The sequence below is a fragment of the Monodelphis domestica genome, chromosome 4, assembly GCF_027887165.1.
Source record: "Monodelphis domestica isolate mMonDom1 chromosome 4, mMonDom1.pri, whole genome shotgun sequence".
Taxonomy (NCBI): domain Eukaryota; kingdom Metazoa; phylum Chordata; class Mammalia; order Didelphimorphia; family Didelphidae; genus Monodelphis; species Monodelphis domestica.
Window position 1 is genome coordinate 46,851,607 of NC_077230.1, and position 26,920 is coordinate 46,878,526.

The window sequence follows — 26,920 nt, forward strand, 5'->3', positions numbered from 1 at the left end:
TAGCATCTGTCACTAGATGGAGATGCAGCATAGCATGGTGCTCTTTGTTAACATAAAAAGTAAGTGAATCTTGAATTTGTGTTTTTCCTTTGAGGTTTTGCATTTCAACTTTTTATATATTCTTGCTAAACTGTTGTCAATTAAAAAAAAAACTTAACATTTAGTATTTTAAGGTTTTGTTAGAGCACTGTTAGAGTTCTAAGTTAAACTAAAATATAATGCAATGTACCAGATTTAGGCTGTACATTTTCCCCTGTCACCGCCATCCCCACCCAGCAGAATCTGGCTTGTTATAAAGCCCAGGAAAAGCCTATAACTCCTAGTACCCTAGACATAGCTTTCACTGCTGTTGAAGCCTATACCAAGTTCCCTTGCTGCAAGCTAAAGAAAGTGAATACCTCTTATGCTTATACCGTGTTGGCATTAGACGCAGATCCACAATAACACAGCCAGATCACACATTGGATATGAGTTTCAGAGGTTCCATATACCCCTGGGTATCAGAAGAGAGGCAATTTAAGCTATAAGAACAATTATGCTCATGGTTCAGTTAATGATGGCTTACAGTTGTCACAATATCTCATCATTTTTTTAGTATCATGAAGCAGAATGTGAAAACTCCCAGCTTGATAAAGCCATGGGGAGTTTTCAGAGGATTGCCTGTGGTGGATTGTGTCCTCCCCCCCCCCCCGGGGTTCTTTTTCATTTGTTTCATGTTTCTTTATCTCTTAACCCTTGGCAGAGTGATGTTAGGAATCTCCTTGTGATCCCTGGTCAGATACAGTGCTGTTATCAACAGAATACAAAGTGTATCACAGAATAGTTCTGAGTAATTACGAGATGTCATGCAAATTAGACTTAAAAGTCATGTTTTCTAATTCTTTGCAACTAAACTCTATTTCCCATCATCTGAAAAGAATACCTACTTTTGGAGGAATTGTATACAGTGTATATGAGTATTTGTTGAATAAATAATGTAAGGTAGTTCTTAAAATGTAAAGTCTCCTTTTTATCCTTTTTGTTTTAGGATATAAGGAAGAATTCATAAAAATTGGATTATTAAAATATTTACACGTTGTCATCTGTTCTTACAGAAAAGTAATACAACTGGGTTTTTTTTTAATTCCTTTTGCAGATGCATATGAAACAGCTAAGATGCTTTGTGAACAATATTATATGGTAGCCCCAGAATTGGAAGTTGAAGAATTCAATGGTAAAAATAAAATTCATTTAATGCAAATTATTTAGTTGCTGCTAGCATGAGCTATACTATATAAATGACTACTTGTGTGACTTTGGGTAAGTCCCTTGAACATTTCTTAGCCTCTGTTTCCTTATAACAGGAACACTAGTACTTGAGTTTTGGTTGGAATATGTCAATAACTAATTGTGATGAATCAAGTAAGAATATATATATATATATATGTAAAATCACTGGTATATCAATTTAGGCCTTTATTATTAGTCAATAAACATTCATTAATGTATGTACCAGGCATTGCTAAGCTTTGGAGATACAGAGACAAGACAGTCCTTGCTCTAGAGGAGGCCACACAGTCTAATGTAGGAGACAACATGTAAACAACTACATACAAACATGCTGTGTGCCAGACAGATTGGAAATAAGAGAGGAAAAGGCACTAGAATTTAGGGAAATCAGGAAAAGCTTCTTGTAGAAGGTGAGATCTTAGTGGGGACTTGAAGGAAATTCAGGGAAACCAGGAAACATGGGGGACTGCCAGTGAAAATACCTAGCCAGGAGATGGCACATCTTGATTGAACAAAAGCAATGAGGTATTGTTATGATTTATCATCAATATCATCATCATCATCACCCTTTCCTTGTATTACTTTAAAAGCCTTCTTTGTGCTTTTCTTGCTTCTGCCAGACTAGTTTAAAAAAAAACTTATTTTTTAAATTCTGAAGCTAAACACTTAATGTTTATTCTGTATAAAAGTATAACCCCTCCCCCAAAGGATATATGCAATATGTACGTATATGAAACTATAAACTTCTAATCGAGATTACTTGATTTTTCCTTTTAAGTGTAACAAATTCAACATGTAACTTTCTAAGCTACTATGACAAGGAAATCACTTTAAAAGACTGATATATATTAATTTAAGGTCGCCAAGGAATTCAGCTATGTAATTCCTAAATGAAAACTCAAGTCACCAGTCAACCTTTTATGGAGTTTTTAATTACAAACAGGAGGAAGAAAGGTATGAGAGAGAGAGAGAGAAAGAGAGAGAGAGAGAGAGAGAGAGAGAGCGGGGGGGGGGGGGGGGGGAGAAGGGAATAGGGCTTAAATACCCCCTCTGTTTAGGCTGGGCCTAAAGGCCCAAGCCCTTAGATAGCTGAGGCAAAGAAAAGAGACCAGTCCCTATCACTCACATGACCAAAATGGGGAAACAGTCTCAGGGGCCTCCACCTCCAGCCTCCTTGAGAGCAAGCCCTCCTCTCAGACCTCTCCAGGAGCTCTCCCTCCAGGACCTCTCTCCTCTCAGACTCCTTCAGAGCAAAACTTCTCAGAGCACAACCTCTCAGAGCAAAACCTCTCGAAAAAACCCCCAGTCCTCAGACCCCGCTATCTTTAGGGAAACCATCTTAAGTTCCCTCCCCTCAGTTCTCACATCTACCAATCACTGTCCATGTCTTCCCTGTGCCAATGGTGGCTCTAGCTTAACCCAGGTCCGCCCAGAGGTCTGCCCCTTTGCACATGTCTGTTGAAGGTCATATTCTCAAATAATTAAATCTTGATCCTTGCTGCAGCCCTTCCTAAATCCTTTTACTCTGAGTAGGGTGGAGATTGTAGTTTCAAGACCTGGTTCTGTCATTCCAAGTATCTCTATTGTATCAATTCTAAAATCAATCATGACTCAAAGAACTTCCTGTTCTATGCTTAAGCATAGGTCAAAGCCCTTTCCATTGTTTAGCAAAAGGTTTCTGTCCTAAAGTAGTCTTAGGTAGGGAGGAGAAGGATCCTCCCATGCCAAGGGGTTTCACATTCCAATAGAGTTCTTACTATCAGTAGGAAATTTTTTCCAGTATGAGATCTCCCAATGGGGAAATTTCCAACATTCATAAGTCTAAGAAATTTTAAGGTTTACACTACCCTGCTTATGTGTTCCCTTCTAGTTTTCTTTTTCTGTTCATTAAAAAAAATAGTTGAGAAATCCCCTTTTTTGTTTTTATAGCAACTCTTAGTAGCCCTATTTTCCCTGCTGCCTGCCCTCACGGGGGGGGGGGGGGGGAGAAGAGGGGAGAAAGTCAGGACAGTTATCATAACTACATGATCAAACAACAAATTATCACATCAGCCATGTCTAAAAAAAAAAAAAGACTAATCTTTCTTAAATATTTTATCATGTCACTCTCCAGTTCAAATATATCAAATAGCTCCCTTTTCTCTACTGTATCAAGTATGAATTCTTTTGCCTGACTTTCAGACCTCTCAGAAATTGACTTATTCATCTATTCCACCAGACTTTGTTAAGTGCCTTCAGTGTGCCCAGGTAGTCTGTCAGGCACTAGGGAAACAAATGCTATTTCCTACAACTCGAAAACATTCCTCTCTGAGGTCTTTAAGCTGCCTGCTCTGGCTCTTATATGAACCCAGCATGTTTATATATGGCTCATTCTTACTCATACTATTCCTTCTTTTCACATCTTTCAAGGCCTAACTTAGGTTCCGCTTCTCCTATGATATCTGCTTGACCTAATAGTATCTAGGCCTACATTTCTCTATTTTTTTCCGAGTTCCTATAACTCTTCTTTATTTTGACAAGCATTTTCTCTGTATGTGATTTTTATCTCTGCGACTTGGTTATAAACTGTTTTAAAATTTTTAACTCTTATTTGAGGGCTTGCATTCCTCATGGCATCAAGCACACAGAGTAAGAGGGATTTCTAGCCAAGAGACCTTGAGAACATCTACATCTAATGCAACTTCCTCACTTACACATGAGATAACTGAGGCCCCTAGAGGTGAAGCCACTTTCATATTATTTGTGCTAAATGTGTGTGAGCTTGTGGTCTGTCTTAACTAATTTTTTAAAAATCTCCCTTAGCTCTAGTTTAATCTTCTGCAAGTAGTAGCTCCTTAATGCATGTGTTTTGGGATGAAAGAACAAATAGGCATTTATTAAGAATTCATTTAATTGAAACATCCTTTAGCATTAGAAATAAGAAGTCCTACCTGGAGTTAAGCATGTTTTGGAGTCCTCCTGATTTCCATTCTATAATAATTTTTCATCATGCTGAACTAAAATGTTGATAAGCTCAGTTGGGAGTTAGCTTTAGACTTTTATGGGTCACTCTATAAGAACTATTAATTGTTTGGAGGAACATCTTATTCTCCGGTGAAAATTAGTTTTTATTTTGTTGTCCAATAAGAAATGTGATTTCATTTGTGTAGTCTTAAAGTAAGGGATTTGGGGAATGGTTTTAGGGAAGGGTAACTAACAACAATAAATATCTAACAGGGTATATTTAATTTAAACAGGAATTAGGAGGAGATTAGGAGAGTCTACTAATAATAACCCACCCAGGTCCAGACTAAACTACAAATTACTAAAGGGTTAGCTATGCCACAGGGCCAGATTCTCATAAACTCCAGATGGTAGAGTCAGACAGCAGGATCAAGTTGTAGTATCCTCACAAGGTCCAAAAAGGGAGAAAGTTCTCACCATTCACAATGTCCACCACTGTGAAAGGGAACACTCACTCAACCACTTAATAATCCAAAAGTCCTTAACAGCTCCTCAATTGGTTCTTCAGAGAGACCACTAGGCACACCTTCAAGTCTGACTAGCTTCAGAGAGGGAGAGAGAGATTTCCAACTGCCTAAGAGAGATATATAGACTGTCTTACAAGTTTTTGCCTGTAGTGGAGCATGTCCAAAGAGCATTTCGTAGGATGATATATGTAAATCTTCTCTTGATCTTGTATGTAGGTAAAACAAAGCTATGGGAAGAATCTCTGGCCATTTGAGATGAGTTTCAGCACAGATATTCCCCACCATAGTCTTGAGTTCCCTATTTATGCACTCCAGCTGACCTGAACTTTGAGGGTGATAAGGAACATGATATTTTGGTGTTATTCCTAGATTCTCATAGACTCTTTTCAGGATGTCTTGGGTGACATGAGATCCCTTATCAGAGTCCATGGTTAGTGGTACTCCAAATCTAGGTATAATTTCCTTAATCAACACTTTCACCACAAAGCTAGCTGTATTTGTATTTGATGAAAAAGCTTCAGGCCATTGGACAATCTGTCAAAAATGACCAGACAAAACTTGTATCTTCTTTGGCATGTTGATGTAATCAATTTGAAGGCTCTCAAATGGACAGTATTCTAATGGTCTGCCATCTAAACCTTTCTGTCTGAATGCCCCTTGATTGAATTTTTGGCAAACAGAGCAGCTTGAGATGATCTTATTCACTACAGTAGTTATTCCAGGCACTACCCATTGCATCTTTATGGTGTAACAGCTTGAATACCAAAATGACTTTTTGTATGGGTGGCTTGACATAAATAGGTATACAGGTCTTTAGGTAATGGCAGCTTTCCAGTATCTGCAACCCCATATGTCATGTTCTCTCCTAGCTCCAAACTTCTCCTTCCATTTTTGTATTTCTGAGTCTAAGCTTTTTCTAGATCACCAGATGCTATAGTTAATAAGTTAATGATATACACCGGAGTATTTTTAGCAGCAAATTTCAGTTACATCAGCTCTATGATTTCCTTTAGAGACTGAATCCCTGCCATAAGTATGACTTCTACATTGGATTACTGCTAGTTGTTTTGGCTTCTGGATAGCATCCAACAACTCATATATTATTTCTGCATGAGCAATTGGTTTTTCCCGATGCAGTAATAAAACATTGTTCTTTCCAGATCTTTCCTGTAGCATGATACACAGAAAAAGCATATTGAGAGTCTATATAAACATTTGCACTTTTACCATCAGCCAGAAGACCTGCTTGCTTTAAAGCGACCAATTCTGTGCCTTGAACACTAAGATTACTAGGTAATGATCCATACCACAGTGTCTCAGATTCTGTCACAACTGCAGCACCTGTACATCAAATTCCATTACACAAATATGAAGAACCATATGTGAATAAAACCAAGTCTGGATTTTTGATTTTAGTGTCTTTTAAATCCATCCTAGGCATATCCACTAGATCTACTACTACTTCTATACATTAATGTAATGGTTCACCGTTCTTTGGCAAATCAGGAAGAAGTGTATCTGAATTTAATACACTACACCTCTTCAACATGATGTTTTCACTACCTAGAAGTATAATTTCATGCTTAGATATTTGCTGGTCCGAATATGCTTGAGTACGAAATTTCCTCATTAGTGCTTCTATTTGATGTGAACAATATATAGTCAATGCACTTCTCAAAACTAAATCTGATGACTTCTGGACTAACACAGCTGCAGCTGCTACACCCCTTAGACAAGAAACTGTACGAGCAGCAATTGGTTCTAGTTGACAACTGTAGTATCCAATTAGACAATAACTTTGTCTAAGGCTTACAGATGTACAGGTTTGAGTTTCAGAGGTTCTGATTCTGTGTTCCTGGTTAGATCTGTTAACCATTTAGTAATTTCACTATACCCAGGTATCCATTGTCTACAGAAAACAGTTGTTCCAAGAATAGCTCTGAGTTGCTTCTTGGTCTTAGGTGCACTTAATTTCTGGATATCAGCTATTCTTTTCTGAGTGATACATCTGGAACCCTCTGACAGCACAAAGCCAAGATATTCAATACAAGGCAATACCCACTGTACTTTTGCCTTAGAGATTTTATGCCCAGGTTTGTATAATTCAATCAAAAGAATCTTGCTATCCCTTAAACATACTTTAGTAGATGGAGATGCTAGGAGGATATCATCAACAAAATGTACTATTTTACTCTCTTTGAATGTTATTGTTTTAAGGTCTCTGTTTAAAATTTGTGAGAACTGACTCAGGGAATCGGTGAAACCTTGTGGAAGATGAGTCCACGTCCATCATGTTTTCTCCCATGTAAAAGCAAAGATCTTTTACTGTCTATTTCCTCCTTCAGTTCTCCTAGTTTCTCTATTAAAAATTTGGATGCTATACCATTTGTTGCATACATGTTGATTAATGATATTTCCTCATTGTCTATACTCCCTTTTAACAGAATATATTTACCTTCCCTATCCCTTTTGATCAGGTCTATTTTTCCCCCTAGTCCCCTCCCTTGATATGCTTCCCTTTCTAGCCCCTCCCTTTTTATGCTCCCTTCCCCTCCCCCCTCTCGTTCCCTCCCTTTTTATACTCCCTCCCCTCTCCCCCTCCTTAATTTTCCTTTCTTTCTTGCCCTAATGGATAAGATGGAATTCAGGATCCCACTGGATCTAGATGTTCTTCCCTCTCTTCCCTCTTCCCTCTCAGATTTGATTTCACTAAGAGTAAGGTATAAGTAATTCCACTTCACGCTCTCTTCCTCTCCTTCTCATATGAGAGTTCTTCCCCTCCCCTTCCCATGTGTATCTTTATATGGGAAAGATTATTCTATTAAGTCCCCCCCTATTTCTTGAAGTAAATCTTAGTGTTATCGACGGTTCCCCCCTCCCTTTTCCTTTCTTTGCCTCCACTTTCCCCAAATCTTCTTGATGCCCCAATCTTTCCCTATGCATGTTTCTTCTAACTACTCTTATGATGCATACAATTTTTGAGAGTTACACATAACATTTTCCCCACATAGTAATATATATAATTTTATGTAAACATAGTCCTTATAGAAAAGAGTTTGACTTAAAGAAAAAGATAAGAATTTTCTCCTTTTCCCTTTCTTTCATATTTACCTTTTTATGTTTCTCTTGCTTTCTGTGCTTGGATATCAAATTTTCCACTAAGTTCTGGTCTTTTCTTAGCAAATGCTTGGAAATCTTCTATTTTGTTGAATGCCCATACTTTCCCCTGGAAGTATATAGTCAGTTTTGCTGGGTAGTTGATTCTTGGTTGGAGACCCAACTCTCTTGCCTTTCTAAATATCGTGTTCCATGCTTTGCGGTCTCTTAGTGTGTTAGCCACTAAGTCCTGTGTGATCCTTATGGGAGCCCCCTTATATCTGAAGCTCCTCTTCTTGGTTTCTTGTAGGATTTTCTCCTTTTCTTGGAAGCTCTTGAATTTGGCAATTACATTCCTAGGGGTTGTCTTTTGGGGATTTAGTATAGAGGTTGTTCTATGAACCATTTCTATTTTGCCCCCTTGCTCCAGAACGTGTGGGCAATTTTCTTTTATAATCTCCTGTAGAATAATATCAAGTTTATTGTTTATCTCTGGGAGACCGCTAATTCGGAGGTTGTCTCTTCTCCCTATGTTTTCCAAGTCTGTGACCTTTTCAGTGAGATATTTTATGTTTTCTTCTAATTCATTAATTTTTGGGGTTTGCTTTATTGATTCTTGCTGTTTTATGATCTCACTTTCTTCGAGTTGCTTAATTCTGGTCGTTGGGGACTGGTTTTGCTTTTCAGCTTTGTCTGCCCTTCTATTGGATGCTTCGAGCTCTTTTTCCAATTGAGCAGTCTTATCTGTCAGACTGCTGATCTCTTTCTCCCATTTTTCTTTCCAGATTTCCATCTTTTGGATAAGTTCCAGTTTGAGATCTTCTAGAGCTTGTTGATAGTTTCCATTTTGGGAGGCATGTTCTGATTTTTTTTGGATTTCCTCCTCATTCTCTTCTTTTCCTTGGGTACTTCCACCATAAAAGTTTTCAATAGTCACCTTTTTCCCTTTCTTCCTGGAGGCTTGATTTTTGGGCCATGTGAGCCATCCCTTTGGTGGTTTTATTCCCCTTTCCTTTTTGATCTGGGGTCAGGGTGATATGGGCGGGTTTTCTGTGAATTTAGGTTGCCTCAGATTAGTTCTTCCCAGCCTTCAAGGTTTCTTAGAGCACTGGGTCCCTGATCACAGCCAAACTGCCCAGGTGTTCAGCTCCGCCCAGATAATCAGCACGTGGTCCACCCCTGGTATTTAGCTCCGCCCAGAGTATGGCTCCCTGGGCCCCCTGTGCTCAGCGCAGTATTCTCCCGTGAAACCGCCCTGAGACGTTTTTTCCTGGCATCCCCAGATCCCAAGGACCCTGGAGTGCCCCCCCAGAGACGTTCCCCACCCACTCACTGTCCCAGTGAGCGCTCCGGTAGCTCACTCTGGTTTGGTGGGGGAGGGAGGGGAAGGGCAGCTCAGTTCATGGTTTTGTGCAAGCTTTTCCTCCTCCTTATTATAGTGTGGAAATGTTCAAACCCCATGTACCTTCGCCTCTGTGGTATACTGGGAAGTACTGGGGAGTCCTTCTGTTCCTCCAAAGGTGATTTTTATGCTCCTTTGATGTAGTCTGTTTCGTTCGGTGCCAGGGAGAGGAAGCGTGTGGCGTCTAGATTGCAGCCATGATTACCTGGAAGTCCCAAAGCAAAGATCTTTTGAGAATCCTTGTGGATTGGTATCGAGAATAACATTGAGCATAAATCTACCATGGCGAAATATCTTGCTTGGCATGGAATGGAGTAGCAGCTGGGCTTGGTACTATAGGATGAGTCTTTTTATCACATGATCGTTTACAGCTCTCAGATCTTCCATGAATCTGTAGACTATTTTGCCATTTTGATTTAGCTTTGGCTTTTTTATCAGAAGTATGGGTGTATTATATTCCGAGAAGCACAATATTATGATTCCTTGTTGTAATTAGGGACTCAATGATAGGTCTGATACCGTCTATTGCTTCTTTATTCAAGGGATATTGAGGTACACAAGGAACTGGTCATTTCTTGGTTCTCTCTCTTACTGAAGTAGCTGATTTCAATAGACCTACATCTGTGGAAGTCTTTGACCACAAATCTTCAGGGATATCCTCAGGAATAGAGATAGATGGTATCCAACTCATTCTCTGTACTGATTGAATCTAAGAACAGAAATGGAAAAGCTTTCAGAGATTCTTCTGGGAATTGTAATGATATATCCCCAGTGTCAGTACATTGAATCATTGCTTGCAATTTACACAGTAAATATTTACCAAGAAGATTCATGGGGAAGTCTGGCATACAAAGAAATGCATGCTCCACAGATAAAGGACCTAAAGTTATCATTTTAGGTTGTAATTTTGCTACTCTTTGGTTTTCCAGTAGCTCCAATTGCTTCCATAGTACCAACAGCTTTGCAGTCTTTAGGAAGACTTTGAAAATTGATTTACTGGCTCCAGTATCTACCAAAAGATCATATATCTGATCCCCTATAGTTACAAAAACATAGGGTTCAGTACTGTTTGGAAGTTGGAAGGTTTCAAGAACTGATGCAAACACAGTAACATCAGTATAAAGCTCAGTCGTTTTCTGTCCATCCAAGCTTACATCTACTTGAATTACATTACTTTCTCAGGATTTTGCATCATCAGCTTTTATATTACTCTCATTGGTCCTTATATTCTCTACCTTGGTATCATTGTTCTCATTTATAGTTTCATTATTATTATTCAGTTTATATTCCTCAGTAATTTCCATTATTTTACCTTCATTAGGATTTTCTGTTAAATTTATATTATAAAGTTCTTTGTACAATTATTTAGACTAATTATATTATCTTTTGAATTGATTCATTTGCATAACCATCTACCTATATTCATTACACTTATTTTCATTTATCCTCAACTCATTTTCATTTATTCCACACTCATTATTTCCTGATTCATTTTTATATGAACTTAAGATAAACCTTCATAAGCTACAAGCTCCCTTACTCTGGTTACCTTTTACTACCTCGCTATATTTTGGTCTAGCTCCTGAATTTACCCAAGATTGCATGGTTGCAAGATCTGGTGCTTGTTGGCCTTCGCAGCAGGCATTTTGACACTGATTAAAACCTCTATTCTGGTTGTTATTATTGTTATAACCTCTGTTATTGTTCCAGTTGTTATTATTGTATTGTCTACTGTAGTCTCCATTTCTATTTAATTACCTTCTGAATTGGTTTCTAAACCTGCAATCCCTGTACAGATGTCCAATCCTATCACAAAGGAAACACCTCCTAGGTCCTGATCTTCTTTCACTAGGTCTGTAATTATTGTTGTTATTTCTAGACTGCACAGATCTGCTTTTACCTCCTTAATCTCACTTTCCTTTGCTTTTAATTCAACTTCTCTCAATTTTCTTTTCAAATCCTCTATTACATTATCTCTTTCATCATATTTGTCATCATTATCAATATGTAAATATGTTGCTTTTTTTCCCAATTCCTCTAATTCCATCTCCCAATCAAGACAGTTATTTCTGCAAAACAATTTGATCTTAGGAATTGCATTTTTTCACAAAAATTCTCTTAATATGATTAATAAATAGCTCCTTCTTCTAAAACATCTAGGCCTGAAAAGATATCAGCTACATCCGTGATTCGTTCTAAAAAGTTAATAGGTGTTTCATTAATTTTTTTTTGTTTGATGTTTTCATATTTAGACCCAGGATTTAGTCTTTTTGTGTGCCTCTTCATGACATCCATGATTGACTTTTTGGCCTCTTTCATATGTTCATAATCATCTGCATTATTCATATCAAAATTATGAAAATTTTCTGGACATGGAGTCAATAAGGTATCATTTCTCCTCCCCAATAAACTTAGTTCTCATCAGTTATAACCGGTATATCCCTTAATGGGAACAATGAAGCCTGATTTTTATTGCATTCTGCCTCTTCCCATTGTAATCTAGATAAATTCTTATTTTTATCATTATCCTTTACATCATTCTCGAAATCACTTCTTAAAATCATTCTTTCATGCATATCTCCATAGGATCTGTCTTTTCCTTCATAATCATCATCATTAATTTCACTTCAGAATCCTTTTTAAACCACAGTATAATAGCTTTTACTTTATATCCAACACCAAAAACCTTAAATTTACACTCATATAATACAAATAAGCATAAACAAACCAAAGGTACATGAGCTACAATAGATTGTATAGTAATTTTCATAAATGGTGCCATCCACTCATATTCCAGCAACATAAAACAACATTGGGGAAAAAAAGAGTAAAAATTGTATAAGATATACACAGTATACCCTTCCATATAAATAGCAAAACTGCATTAGCCATATCTGCATACATTATGTTAATATTATATATGTTTCTATATATCCCAGAATATGTAATATTATCCACTTGATTATATTTAGTGAAACTCGAAAACAGAACAATGAAAAATTCAATTAAAAAAATCAACAAAAAAAAATCAAAATGGCCACCTAGCACATGTGTCTTTGGGCCTTTTAAAGTCTAAAGACCCCTCAGACTTCAGCCAGAGTCAGAGAATTCCATGACCACCCCCCTGGAAAATACCAACTGCTAGGGGTGAAAATGGAGTCTTCCAGACATCCTAACTACCCCTTTGCTCTCTAACCTACCTGGCTCAGTCAGAATGTTAAAAATAAGGGATTTGGGGAATGGTTTTAAGAATGGGTAACAGATGATAACAATAATAAATATATATACATATATACATATATAACTGGGTATATTTAATTTAAAAGGGAATTAGGAGAGTCTACTAATAATAACCCACCCGAGTAATAAATATAAACAACTTAACTAAACTAAACCAAACTACAAATTACTGAGGGGGGTTATCAGTGCCCACAGGGCCAGATTCTCACAAACTCCAGACGGTAGGGTCAGACAGCAGGATCAATTTGTAGTGTCCTCACAAGGTCCAAAAAGGGAGTAAGTTCTCACCATTCACAATGCCCACCACTGTGAAGGGGAACACTCACTCAACCATTTGATAATCCAAAAGTCCTTAACAGCTCCTCAATTGGTTCTTCAGAGAGACCACTAGGCACACCTTCAAGTCTGACTAGCTTCAGAGAGAGAGAGGTTTCCAACTGCCTTAGAATCCTGACCCAGCCAAGTCTGTGGAATCTTGATCTTGCAAGCTGCTAGCCTGCATTGCTATGCCCTGCTAGAAATCCTTTCCTACAGTAGAGAACTCCTAATAAAGGAAATCTCCACAAATACAGATGTACCACTGCTTTGCCACTTCTCATCTTCAAAGAATTGCTTTGGGGCAATGAAAGGTCTAAGTTATTTGCCTAAAGTAACACAACTAGAGTGTCAGAAGTGGGAATGGAAGCCAAGTCTTCCTGATTCTGGGTCTGTTTTGTTTTTGTTTTTGTTTTACCTAGCATGCCATACTGTCTTTCTACAATATAATAGATTTCCAGTCCTTGAGAGGCTGGCTCCTCCCCTGAGCTCTCTGGATTATTGTAAAGAAACAGCTAATTCACTGCTAAATTTGTAAAGCAGCTTAATATTAGAGAAACAAAGATGTGAATGCATTTCTTTGTTTTCAGAGTGTGTTGTCAGGAATGGAATAAATACTTTGGTTAGAGTTGCATCCCATTTCTACATAAACTTGCTACACTAATTAAGTGGACTTGGCTTATATATCCCTGATTAGAAACATTTTAGTAGTCCCTCTGTGTCTCTTCATATGGGTTGGGTGTGATTTAATTTAACTGTCCAGATTTTTTTTTTTTAGCTAATGGAACTTAAATTCCCAGGTAGTAGCAAATTGCTCTTCTGAGTTAATGGCAACATTACTTCCTCTGAAATCCACAGCAGCATGTCTGTTCATATTGATTCCAAGATGCCAACCAGCTGTGTCAGCACATTCAGTACTAGGCAAGATGGTCATACTGGGCAAATTGGGCACCAATGTAAAATGATTTTTTTTCAAAAATTATTTCTGGTGGTACTTCAGTTGTGCCATTTAGAGCTGTCTTTTCTTATAATTAAGTAAATTAGCATAAGATAATATTAGTTTGCTTTTGTCTAATATAGTATAGACATGTGTTGCCGTGGAAATATGTTTTAAGCGTATTCCTCAGTTTTGTGACAAGTAAAATTTTCCTTATATAATGGAAATAGGAAATCGGTGCTGGATATCTCCTAAAAATTTTCATATTTAATACTGATGTTATCATTTTTATAAATTAATATCCTATTACTACTACTCTTTATTAAACCTTAAAGGGAAGAGTCACATTTAGAGTTCTATCTATCTAAATGCTTCCATTCCAAATGGATTCACATCTATAATGTAATCAAATTAATGTCAGAAAGTATTCTGTAGATTTTCTTTACAGTCTCTTGAGCTATTCTTGTGGGCAAGAAAAAGAAACATGGCCAAAAGACAGTAATATAATTAGGTAAATTATAGCAAGAGCCCTAGAGTAGTCATTATTAGAATAGACCCCCTTTTTTTTTAAGTCCTTACCCTCTCTCCTAGAATCAATACTGTGTATTGATTCCAAGACAGAAGAGCAGTATGGGCTAGGCAATGGGGGTTAAGTGATTTCCCCCAAGATCACAGAACTGAGAGTCTGAGGTCAGATTTGAATGAAGGACCTTCTATCTCCAGGCCTGACTCTATTACCTGAGCCACCTAGATATCCCCAGAATAGATCCCTTTTTCTACTTAGATAGAGACCTTTGATAGAGGGGCCCAGGTATCTGTACTTGGTCCTCTAACATTTTTATTAGTTACTTAAAGGCATAGATGGCATGTTTAGCTAATTTTTGGAAGCACAAAACTGAGAGGAATAGCTAACATGCTAGATGACAGAACTATGAACTTGACAGTTTAGAAATTTGGGCTAAAGTATGCTTTAGTTTAAAATTTTGTAAGTATAAGATAGAGAGATCATGGCCAGAGAATAATTCATCTAAAAATGTTGAAAGAGTGATGGAGATGGGAATTGCAAACCCAAGATAAGTCCACAGTATGATGTAGCAACCAGAAAAGCCAACATTGTATTAGCCTACATTGAGCAGCATAATGTTCAAGACCTGGGATGTGATGTTGCATTTGACTCTCTAGTTGGTCAGCTCACACTTGAAATTTTCTGTTAGATTCTGTGTGCCATGTTTCAGAAAAGACATTTTTCATAGGTAGAGGTTGAGGTAGTAAGTGGTCTAAGACAATATACCCCCCTCCCAAAAAAAAAGAGGATATACAGAAAAAGAAAAGGGTGGGGGGAGGTTAATAGAAGATGGCACCAAGAGAAACTTGAAGGAATAAGATAAATAGAATAATCTGTACCACACAAAGAGGCACATGGGAAAGGGAAGGGGGGGAAATACTGTTATAAGAAGGAGAGAGGAAGATAGTGTTAATGGGTAATTGGAATCAGTGGAATCATTTCTGAGAGGGAAGAGCAGCTAGATCCATTGGGGTATCAAATTCTATCTTGTCCAACAGGGAAAGTGAGAAGGGAAAAACCAAGGGGGGATTGAGGCAGGGTGTACAAAAAGGAAGGGAAAAGGGGGAGGAGGGTTAATAGACCCTAAAAATATATAATAAGAGAACAAAAAGGAAGAGGTTGGAAAGGGAAGTAAAATAAATGTGGAGTTTAGGGGGACTGATTAAAAGCAAACCACTGTGTTAAAAGGAAATAGCAAAAGAAGAAAAGACAGAACTAGGAGAGGATTAAAATGTTGGTGAATATACAGGTGGTAATCATAACTCTGGATGTGAATAGGATGAACTATAAAATGAAAGCAAATAGTGGAGTGGATTAGACACCAATTCTACCATATGTTGTCTCCAAGAAACACATGAGGCAGGTAGACACACACAGGGTAAAGGTGAAAGGCTGGAGCAAAATCTATTGGACTTCAACTGAAAAAGAAAACAGGAGTTGCAATCATGATATCTGCCAAAGACAAAGTAAAAATAGATCTGATTAAAAGATATAGGGAAGGTGATTACATCCTTATAAAAGTCAGTAAAGACTATGAGGAAATATCAGTAATCAACATGTATGCACCAAATCGTATAGCATCCAAATTTCTAAAGGAGAAACTAGTGGAGTTGAAGGAGGAAATAAATAGTAAAACTATACTAGTGGGAGACCTGAACCTTCCTCTATCAGGTCTAGATAAATCAAACCAAAAAATAAATAATAAAGAGGTAAGAGATATGAATGAAATCTTAAAAAATTGGAGTTAGTAGATATGTGGAGAAAAATAAATAGGGACAAAAAGGAATACACCTTCTTTTCAGCAGCACATTGTACATTCACAAAGATTGGCCATGTACTAGGGCATAGAAACATGGCAAACAAGTGCAAAAGAGCAGAAATAATAAATGCAACCTTTTTAGATCATAATGCAATAAAAACAATAATTAGTAAGGGTACATGGAGAGGCAAATCAGAAATTAATTGGAAGTTAAATAATATAATTCTCCAAAATCAATTAGTTAAAGAACAAATTATAGAAACAATAATTCCATTGAAGAAAAGGACAGTGATGAGACATCCTTTCAAAATCTATGAGAGGCAACTAAAGCAGTACTCAGGGGAAATTTTATATCCTTGAGTGCATATATTAACAAATCAGGGAGGGCAAAGATCAATGAATTGGACATGCAAATTAAAAAACTAGAAAGAGAACAAATTAAAAATCCCTAGATGAAACCTAAATGAGAGATCCTAAAAATTAAAGGAGAAATTACTCAAATTGAAAGTAAAAGGACTATTGAATTAATAAATAAGATTAGATGCTAATACTTTGAAAAAAATAGACTAAATACTGGGTCAATCCAATTTCTAAAAAAAGAAAGAAGAAAACCAAATTAACAGTATCAAAGATGAAAAGGGAGACCTCACCTGTAATGAAGAGGAAATTAAGTCAATCATTATAAACTATTTTGCCCAATTATATGTCAATAAATATGACAATCTAAGTGATATGGATGAACATTTACAAAAATATAAATTGCCTATGTTAACAGAAGAAGAAATAGATTACTTAAATAATCCCATATCAGAAAAAGAATTTGAACAAACCATCAAAGAACTCCCTAAGAAAAAATCACCAGAACTAGATGAATTCACAAGTGAATTCTATCAAACATTCAAAGAACAATTAGTCCTGTACTATAGAAGGTATTTGACATAATAAGGAAAGGAGTTATACCAAATTCCTTGTCCAGAGAAAAAAAAACTACAAACCACTCTCCTTTATGACCATAGATACAACACTCTTAGATTGAATACTAGCAAAAAGACTCCAGCAAGTCATCATGAGAGTTATTCATTATGATCAGGTGGGATTTATACCAGGAATGTAAGGATGGTTCAATATTAGGAAAACCATTTACATAATTGACTATCAGCAAGGAAACCAACAAAAATCACATAATTATCTCACTAGATGCTGAAAAAGCCTTTGACAAAATACAATACCCATTCCAATTGAAAACATGGGAAAGTATAGGAATAGAAGGGCTTTTCCTAAAAATAATAAATAGTATATATCAAAAACCATCAGCAAGCATCATCTGCAATGAGAATAAATTAGAAGCCTTCCCAATAAGATCAGGAGTGAAACAAGGATGCACTGTACTAGAAACACTAGCAATAGCAATTAGAGAAGAAAAAGAAATTGAAGGTATCAAAATAAGTAATGAGGAGACCAGGCTATCACTCTTTACGTATGATATGATGATCTAAGAATCAACTTAAAAGCTAGTGGAAATAATCAACAACTTTAGCAAAGTTGCAGGATACAAAATAAACCCACACAAATCATCAGCATTTCTGTATATTTTCAACATATCCAGGCAGCAGGAGTTAAAAAGAGAAATTCCATTTAAAATCACCCTAGGCAATATAAAATACTTGGGAATCTTATTTATCAAGACAAACACAGGAATTATACGAACACAACTACAGAACACTTTCCATACAAAACTAGATCTAAACAATTGGAAAAATGAGATAACTTAATAAAAATGACCATCCTACCCAAATTAATTATTTAGTGCCATATCTATCAAAATACCAAGAAACTCTTTTACTGAAATAGAAAAAAATGTAACAAAGTTCATTTGGAAGAACAAAAGATCAAGGATATCGTAGGAAATAATGAAAAAAAATGTTAAGGAAGGAGGCTATAAAACAGTGATCGTCAAAAAATATGGTACTGACTAAGAAATAAACCCAACATTCCCAGCTTTTGGGAACAAAAATCCAGTATTTGACAACAACTGCTGAGAAAATTGGAAAACAGTATGGGAGGGATTAGGTTTGGATCAACATCTCACACCCTACACCAAGATAAATTCAGAATAGGTGAATTACTTGAATATAAAGAAGGAAACTATAAGTAAATTAGGTGAACACAGAATAATATACTTGTCAGATCTTGGGGAAAGGAAAGATTTTAAGACTAAGCAAGAATTAGAAAAAATTATAAAATGTAAAATAAATAATTTTGATTACATTAAATTAAAAAGGTTTTGTACAAACAAAACAATGCAACCAAAATTAATAGGGAAGCAACAAATTGGGGGAAAATTTTTATAACAAAAACCTCTGCCAAAGGTCTAATATCTCAAAAATATAAGGAGCTAAATCAATTGTACAAAAAAAAATGAAGCCATTGCCTAATTGATAAATGTGCAAAGGACATGAATAGGCAATTTTTCAAATAAGGAAACCAAAACTATCGATAAGCACATGAAAAAGTGTTCTAAATCTCTTATGATTAGAGAAATGCACATCAGAACAACTCTGAGGTACTACTCTCATCCTTGCAGATTGGCTAACATGACAGCAAAGGAAAGTAATGAATGTTGGAGGGGATGTGACAAAATTGGGACATTAATGCATTGCTGGTGGAGTTGTGAATTGATCCAACCATTCTGGATGGTAATTTGGAACTATGCCCAAAGGATGCTAAAAGATTGTCTGCCCTTTGATCCAGCCATAACACTACTGGGTTTCTACCCCAAAGAGATCATAAGGAAAAAGACTTGTACAACAATATTTTTAGCCGCAGTCCTCTTTGTGGTAGCAAAAAAATTGGAAAATGAGGGGATACCCTTCAATTGGGGAATGGCTGAACAAATTGTTCTTCTGTTGGTGATGGTAAAAGGAATAATGAACTGGAGAAATTCCATGTGAACTGGAACAACCTCCAATACAGAGTGAAAGGAGCAGAACCAGGAGAACATTATACACAGAAACTTATACACTGTGGTACAATCAAGTGTAATAGACTTCTCTACTAGCAAGTATGCAATGATCCAGGACAATTCTGAGGGACTTACTAGAAAGAATGCTATCTGCATTCAGAGGAAGAATTGTGGGAACAGAAACACAGAAGAAAAACAACTGCTTGATCACATGGGTTGATGAGGATATGACTGGGGATGTAGACTCTTAATGATCACCCTAGTGCAATTATCAATAATATGGAAATAGGTCTAGATTAGTGACACAAGTAAAACCCAGTGGAATTGTTTGTTGGCTATGGGGGGAGGGGAGGGAAAGAACATAAATCATGTAACCTTGGAAAAATCCTAAATTAAATAAAATTTGTCAATTAAAAAAAGACATTTTTAAAATTGGAGAGCTTCTAGAAGGTCACTAATGTGTGGAGTGGGATTTTGGGGAAGCTTACACCAAATAAAAAATGGACACACTCACTGTCTCTAATGGATAGACAATACTTGATAAAATGCTGGAGGCTGTAGCTTTATTTAAAGAAAATAGCAGGGAAGGGGTGGGAAGGAAAAGGGATTCTGCCCACATAATCTGCTTATTTGGGACAAAAATGTCCTCTCTCTATGTGTAAGCACAGACTTTTATAATATTGATTATTGATATTGATATATTATTGATAATATTGATAATATAATATTGATTTTATTGATAATATTGATACAAGATTCCTCTCCTCCCCTCTTTCCAAACCCACAGGGTAGGGAATGTTTCAAATGTTTCAAAAAAAGGGTATGTTTCAAATCTTGAGTGCATGATTTTCGTCACTACATATCCCTAAAAATCCCCCTAATCAAAAAACCTATTGCTATCATGCAATTTTCAACCTGGGACAGTAAAGATACATTCTAAACTCCCTGTTCCTTCTTCCTTTAGCTTATCTTGTCCCTCTTCCTAGAGCTGGAATATTTCCTAGGCTACAGATAAACTCTTCTCAAGCTTTTTGAAAATAAGTCAGGAAAGCTAAAAATTTTATTGGGGGACGGGGGGAGTTTTATTCTAAGGAATAGACCAAAGGGGTCTTGAAAATTGGTGTTACAAGGAAAATACTACTCTGAAAATTACATACTGAATGTCATCACACACACCAGGAGGGTGAAGAATCTCCAGGCTATGTAAGGAACCAGAAATATTTAGTTTCAAGAAAGGAAGATTTGGTAAGGATTAAAGGAGAACATGTTAGCTGTTTTCAAATATTTATAGGGCTCTAACATAAAAGAGAAATTAAACTTGCTCTGTTTTGCCTCAGAATGTAAAAGTAGCCACCATGAGTAGAAATTGTAGAGTCAGGTCTTAGGTTGGATATAAGGAAAAACTTTGTAACAGTTGAGATACTCAAAAGTACAATGGGCCACCTTGATTACTTAATAGGTTCACACTTGATAGACTAGGCCCTAACCCAAGACAACCATTTATCAGTTTTGTTATAGAGGAGAGTTTTGTTCAGGTATGGATTAAATTAGATCTCCTCTGAAGTCTCTTGCAACTTTGAGACTGTGTTAGTGAAGCATATGCCATGTCTCCCTTATGACAGCTCTCTAGAAATCCTGAATTTATTTCTCTATTTGATAAAAAAAAAAAGGATTTTTTTTATTCACTGGTGCGTGTGTGTATACCCTCCATTTAATGTACATTGGAATTCTCCCTACTTTAGTAAATAAATAGTATTCATGATTTGCTTTGGCAAAAATAAATAAGTAAAATAATTACCATGTGGTCACCCTTCAAAGTATTAAATCTATCTGAATCCAACATTGTTGACTCTTAGACTGTAGACATACAATCTGTTGCTAGACGGGTACTTAAATAATTTCCAATTTAACAGTGGATTTGCCAGAGTATGAGGTCTATTTGATAGTTTCTAAGAAATCAGCCTCTTCCTCCAGGCCATGATGAAATATAATAGAGTAGACCTCCAAAGTTTTGAAACACTTTGATGAATTTATGATCTCATCATTCTATGTTCTCTTCCATGGTGCACTTTACAACCTATTCTGTACAACTCTGACAGTGTTGTAGGATCTAGTGGAACCTTAGATTGGTACTATCTATTATATTGGTATTATTTACATATACATTTCTATATTGTGTATTATATCATCTCTCACCTTTTCTCCATTATCTGCCCCATCTTTTTTCTGGTTATATATTTATTTGATGAACTGTTTTTTCTGCTTCTCCTGTACAGTTCTTCATTTTGTAATGTATATCCTCACTTACCTAGTCTTGTCATTTCTATCTCCTCTTTTGCTTCCCTGGCTCTTTTCTCTACCCACACAACCACTGCCCCAGTTTCAAGCCCTCTTCATCTCTCACCTACACTATTTCCAATCTCCTTCTAATTGGGGTCCATGCTTCAGTTCTCTCTTCCAGTCCACCTACCACAGAGCTCCCAAAGTAATTTTTTTTTTAATTTTAATATTATTTTATTTGGTCGTTTTCATACATTATTCAATGGAAACAAAGATCGTTTTCTTTTCCTCCCCTCCCCCCCCCCCCCGCCTTTCCCTCTCCCATAGCCGACGCATGATTCCACTGGTTATCACATGTGTTCTTGACTCGAACCCATTTCCCTGTTGTTGGAGTTTGCATTATAGTGTTCATTTAGAGTCTCTCCTCAGTCTTATCTCCTCCAACCCTGTGGTCAAGCAGTTGCTTTTCAGCGGTGTTTTTACTCCCACAGTTTATCCTCTGCTTGTGGGTAGTATTTTTTTTTAGATCCCTGCAGATTGTTCAGGGAAATTGCATTGATACTTATGGAGAAGTCCATCACCTTCGATTGTACCACAATGTATCAGTCTCTGTGTATAATGTTTTCCTCGTTCTGCTCCTTTCGCTCTGCATCACTTCCTGGAGGTTGTTCCAGTTCACATGGAATTCCTCCACTTTATTATTCCTTTTAGCACAATAGTATTCCATCACCAACATATACCACAATTTGTTCAGCCATTCCCCAATTGAGGGGCCAAAGTAATTTTTTTAAAGCTCAGATCTGACCATATTACTGCCCCACTCAATAAACTCTAGTAGTTCCTTAATGATACTAGCCTAAAATAATATTTTGTTTTGTATCATGCTATAGTTTTGTTTTGTTTTGTTTTTTTGTAAAAATTGTGTTACTATGCATATTCCGGATTCATGCTGAGACGTTTTATGAACAACCAAAAAAATTTGATGACCACTTTTCTTAAACTACTCTTGCCCACTGGTGTGTTTTCCTGCTCAACAAGGAGACCAAGTGTCTTCCAGCTGAGACAGTTCCTAGGCTTATTTGACGTCTTCTTTATGACAACTGATCTGCACCTTTGCCTCTCATTTTTTTATCAGCAATTTGTTATCACTCATATTGAGGTTGCTTCAATTATGTCTTGTTTTTATTCCTCCTTCTAGTTAAGTATTTTTTAACCTTTGTTCTAACTAATTAGCTGATTGACAAATGACTCCTTTAACAAAATTTTATTTTCTTCCACTAAAATATAATCATTTTTGTTGTGTTATTTGTTGCTTAATTATATAGCTGTCTTCCAGTTATATCCACCTTTAAACTTTATTACCGAACTCCAAACCCATATTAATAATTGTTTGCTAGATACCTCCACACCTTCAGTTGAATGTGAGATGCCTAAGGAGATCGTTGTCAGATAGCATCTCGATTTCATTATCTCTAAAATAAAATTCGTATTTTCCTCAATTCTTTTCTGTTGAGGTTAGGTTTCTTCTAGTGTTGTTGAGTGGGAGAGGGAATATTAAACTTATCCTTGACAGATTTGGTTAAGTTACTTTCCTACTCAAAAATGTAGAGTAATTCAGTGTGCAGAATCATCAATCTGAAATGTATACTCCTTCACATTCTGGCTCCCATTTACTTTTCCAGTTTTATTTACAATTATCTCCTTCTGTACCTTCATACATTTCCTCTTCTTTTCTGACCTCCTCCTAAGTTTGCCATTTCTTGTCTCTTTGCCTTTGTACAAATGATCTACCAAGTCTGCATTACCACCCTGCTTTACCTCTACATCTTGAGGATTCATTTCAGGAGTCAGAATGAGACTATCCAGAAATAATTGTGATGCAAAAATAAAGGGTATCCAAAAAAAAAATTTTTTTAAAGAATCTCTGCACTCTTCAAAGGCCCATTTACAACAAGAGGCCTTTCCTGATCCCTCCAGTTGTTAGTATTCTCCATCTCTTAACTTTGCTTCTGTATTTGCTGATCAGTGTCGCTATTATATTCCATTAACGCTGTGCCTTACACATAGTAAATATATACTTAACTAGTTTTTGTTATGATGTGTGGATGGTTTGGTGAAAAGAGAGACTAGAAACAGGGCAGATAATTAAAAAGCTATTATAATAGTCCAAGTTAGAGGCATTAAGGGCTTGAAGTAGAGGGCTGATTATGTGAAGTCAGATAAGGGTATAGATATGAGAAATAATGTGGAGGCAGAGTCAACAGAATTTGTGTAAAGAGTCTTGCTCAGTGATGGCGAACCTTTTAGAGACCCAGTGCCCAAACTGCAATTCTCATACCACATGTTAGCCCCCTGCCTTACCCCAGAGAGAGAAAGGAGAAAGCACTCCCATTGGGCTGCTGAGCAGAGGAAGAGGCATGTGAGAAATGTTCTCAGGTGTGGTGGAGAGGGGGGAGAAGAGCAGCCTCTCTGCCACGCATGCCATAGGTTTGCCAACAAAGGTCTAGGATGACTGAGGCTGTAAGCTGAAATGACTAGAAGGATGGTGGTGGTTTGTATAAAGGGAAGAAAGAAAGTAGTGCTCATTATTTGCTTCAATGTTAGCAAATATAGCAAAATTGGAATGGGGGCAGCTGGATAGCTCAGTTGATGGAGAGCCAGGCCTAGAGACAGGAGGCCCTGGGTTCAGATCTGGCCTCAGACATGTCCCAGCTGTGTGACTCTGGGCAAGTCACTATTGATTCCAAGAAGGAAGGTAAGGGTTTAAAAAAAAAAGATTGGAATGATAGAAAGATGGCCTCTGTTCAATGATGACATGTACATTTGTAACATTACTTTTTTTAAGAGGCAATATATTCAGGATTATTAAAAGGTATAGAGAGATCAAGAAGTATGAGTATTTAAGAAACACCATTGGATTAAACAGTTAAGGTATTATAGGCAAATATGATTAAGGGATCATTTGGAGAAAGTTTCAGTGAAGTGGTATGGTTAGATACCATTTTTAAGAAATCAAGAAGTGAAAAGTTGAGGCAATGAGTATAAATGACTTTTTGTAGGATTTTGCCAAGAGAGGTTAGAGATACAGTAGGATAATAAGGTCATTGGGAAGAGGTTTTCTTTGCATGGATGCATAAAACCTAAGCATGTTTATAGACAGCAGAGAAAGAGGAAATAGATGCTGAGAGATTGAAAATTAGAGAGAAGAGATGATTAAAGAGGCAGGCTTCTGGCAAAAATGGAAACAAGGGAATAAGAAAAGATGGTGGCCTTATTAAGGAGAAAAACACCATCTTTAGACTAGGACAAAGCAGGGAAAAGGGAGAATGATGTTGAATCAATTTGAGAAGTTAAATTAGAAAGAAATAGTCCATAACCAATGGGTTCTTTCCTCTATATAGTCTAAAATGAGATTCCTGTGGGAAATTATGAGGCTTGAAGGTAGAAGGAAAAGTTTGGAACAGACTGTGAGGTATACAAGAGAAAGCCAGACAGGGATAAGAATAAAAGAATGGTAGTGGCAGTGAAGACCTAGTTGAGATTAATTGTCATGTACCTAATTAGTGGGCTGCATATTTTTCTTCAGTGGCATTCTTATAGAAGTCAGATAGTAGGGATGACCCAGTTTTAAGGTTTGGCAAGGCTAAAGAGCTGATAGGACAAGGGCCCAAGGAATTCAAGTTGTTAAAGGACTATATAAAAGTAGAACTGGTCAAGATAACAAAAGAAAGTAAGACCTGAGCAAGGATAGTTGACTGTGAGATTAAATGACTTAGCCAGGTTCATATAGTTGTTTAATATGTGAACTTTGACTAGGAGTCTTCTTAACTCCGAAATCAGCTCTTTATCCACTTTCTGCTTTCTCTTTACATCTTATATCATACATATAAGGTTCTTGTGTCTTTTTATAATTTGAATCATTATTCTTCAACAAAGGTTTTGTTTTTGTTTGTTTTCAGCGAAAGCTCCAGACAAACCAATTCAGGTAGTTTATGTGCCCTCACATCTGTTTCACATGCTGTTTGAGTTGTTTAAGGTAAGTGAAATCTAAGAATATTGAAATATCTTCATTTTAAATCACTTTGATTTGAATTGTCTGTATCATATTCATCAGATTAGCATAAGAACAAGATTTTGCACAACCATTTGAAAATTCCTAATTTGAGGTCCTCTGTCATGCATTTTATACTGCCCAATTCAGAGTTGTGTTGTATGGTATATTTTTTTTGTGTTTGAATATTGGTGTATATTGTCCTGGAAACAATTTCACAATGATGAATTTTAAGTCTTGTCCATTCTGAGTGATGTTAACTATGCAAAATGATGTGTACTTCAGACATAAAAATCCCTGGGATGATATACAGACCACAAGAAATTTGTTAGTATCTTGTATTTCAGTCACACAAGAAGAAAATATATTGGAGATAGAAAAGAAAGGAGAAGAATCTTTAGTACTTCCATTAAGTTGCTATTCTTGTTGACTTAAGTTATGACCAGTCTCTTTTGGTTTTACTTCTAGTAATAAACATGAGTAAGTTTTCAATGAAAAAATGTTCTCATTGGATTTAAAAAAGACATTTTTGGGGGACAGCAATGTGGTTCAGTGGTTTGAGATCCAGGCCTAGAGATGGGAGGCTCTAGGTTCAAATCTGGCCTCAGACACTTCCCAGCTGTGTGATCTTCGGCAAGTCACTTAACCCCCATTGCCTAGCCCTTACAATTCTTCTGCCTTAGAACCAATACACAGTATTGTATGGGTTTAAAAAAGAGACATCCAAATTTTCATAGTTTGTTGCCTTTATGAAATTTTTTATGCCCTGAGAGATCACAGTTGTACTGATCAGCTTCCCAAAAATGCTGCTGATACAATATTTTAAGGTAGATATGGGGGCATTCAGTTATGAACTTTTTCATTAATAATTGTGGCATTCTCAGGATTGCTTTTTTTACCTTATAATTCTTCTACCTTTTCACAGCAGGACAATTAATTTTTACAGAAAACAGAAATCTTTTCATCCCTATTGAATTCTCTAGAGAAAAGATGTTCTATAAATGTGATTTTACATCAAAGAATTGGCTTCAGTAGGCTCTGTTCACATGACCATTTCAACATATAAAAAATCCCTCTAGTATAACAATCCCCAAACACTTTTTATCTTGTATTCCTATCAGGAAAAACAAATTGTAAGCATGCACCCCAATATCTGAATATTATTTGTAAATTATTTACATTATAAAACTTACACAGAAATTATAAAGATGAGGCAAATATTAAATAATATCTGATACTTGAGTCAATGGGGAGCCACTAGACTGTGCAAATTGAAGAGGGGAGGAACTTGAGAGAAGGCTATTAACAATAGTTCAGGTAAAAGGTGAGAAAGGCCTGAAATTTTGTGATGACTGTGAATGGAGAAAGGGAATGGGTTTGAGAGATGTGGAGGTAGGAGAATAAAAAGATTTAGGAACTGATTGAATATAGGGAGCGAGGGGGCAGTTGACATAAGATTGTGATAATGTAGATGACTAGATGGATGGTAGTCCTTCAGCAGTAAGAGATAAGTTTGGAAAAGGGGTGGTTTAGGGGGAAAGACCATAATCTTTCTTTGCCTCTTCATCCTTCAT

The 26,920-nt window shown here is 36.6% G+C and overlaps 1 protein-coding gene across 3 annotated transcripts in view; it reads left to right on the plus strand.

The window, feature by feature from the left end:
- PDK3 (pyruvate dehydrogenase kinase 3) overlaps positions 1-26,920 on the plus strand; it is a 150,522-nt gene that overhangs the window by 109,520 nt on the left and 14,082 nt on the right. For all 3 annotated transcript variants that reach the window (XM_007493406.3, XM_001362332.5, XM_007493407.3), the window contains exons 6-7: positions 1,136-1,213; positions 25,255-25,331. In XM_007493406.3, coding sequence (XP_007493468.2) covers positions 1,136-1,213; positions 25,255-25,331 — 155 coding nt within the window. The remainder of the gene's footprint in view (positions 1-1,135; positions 1,214-25,254; positions 25,332-26,920) is intronic.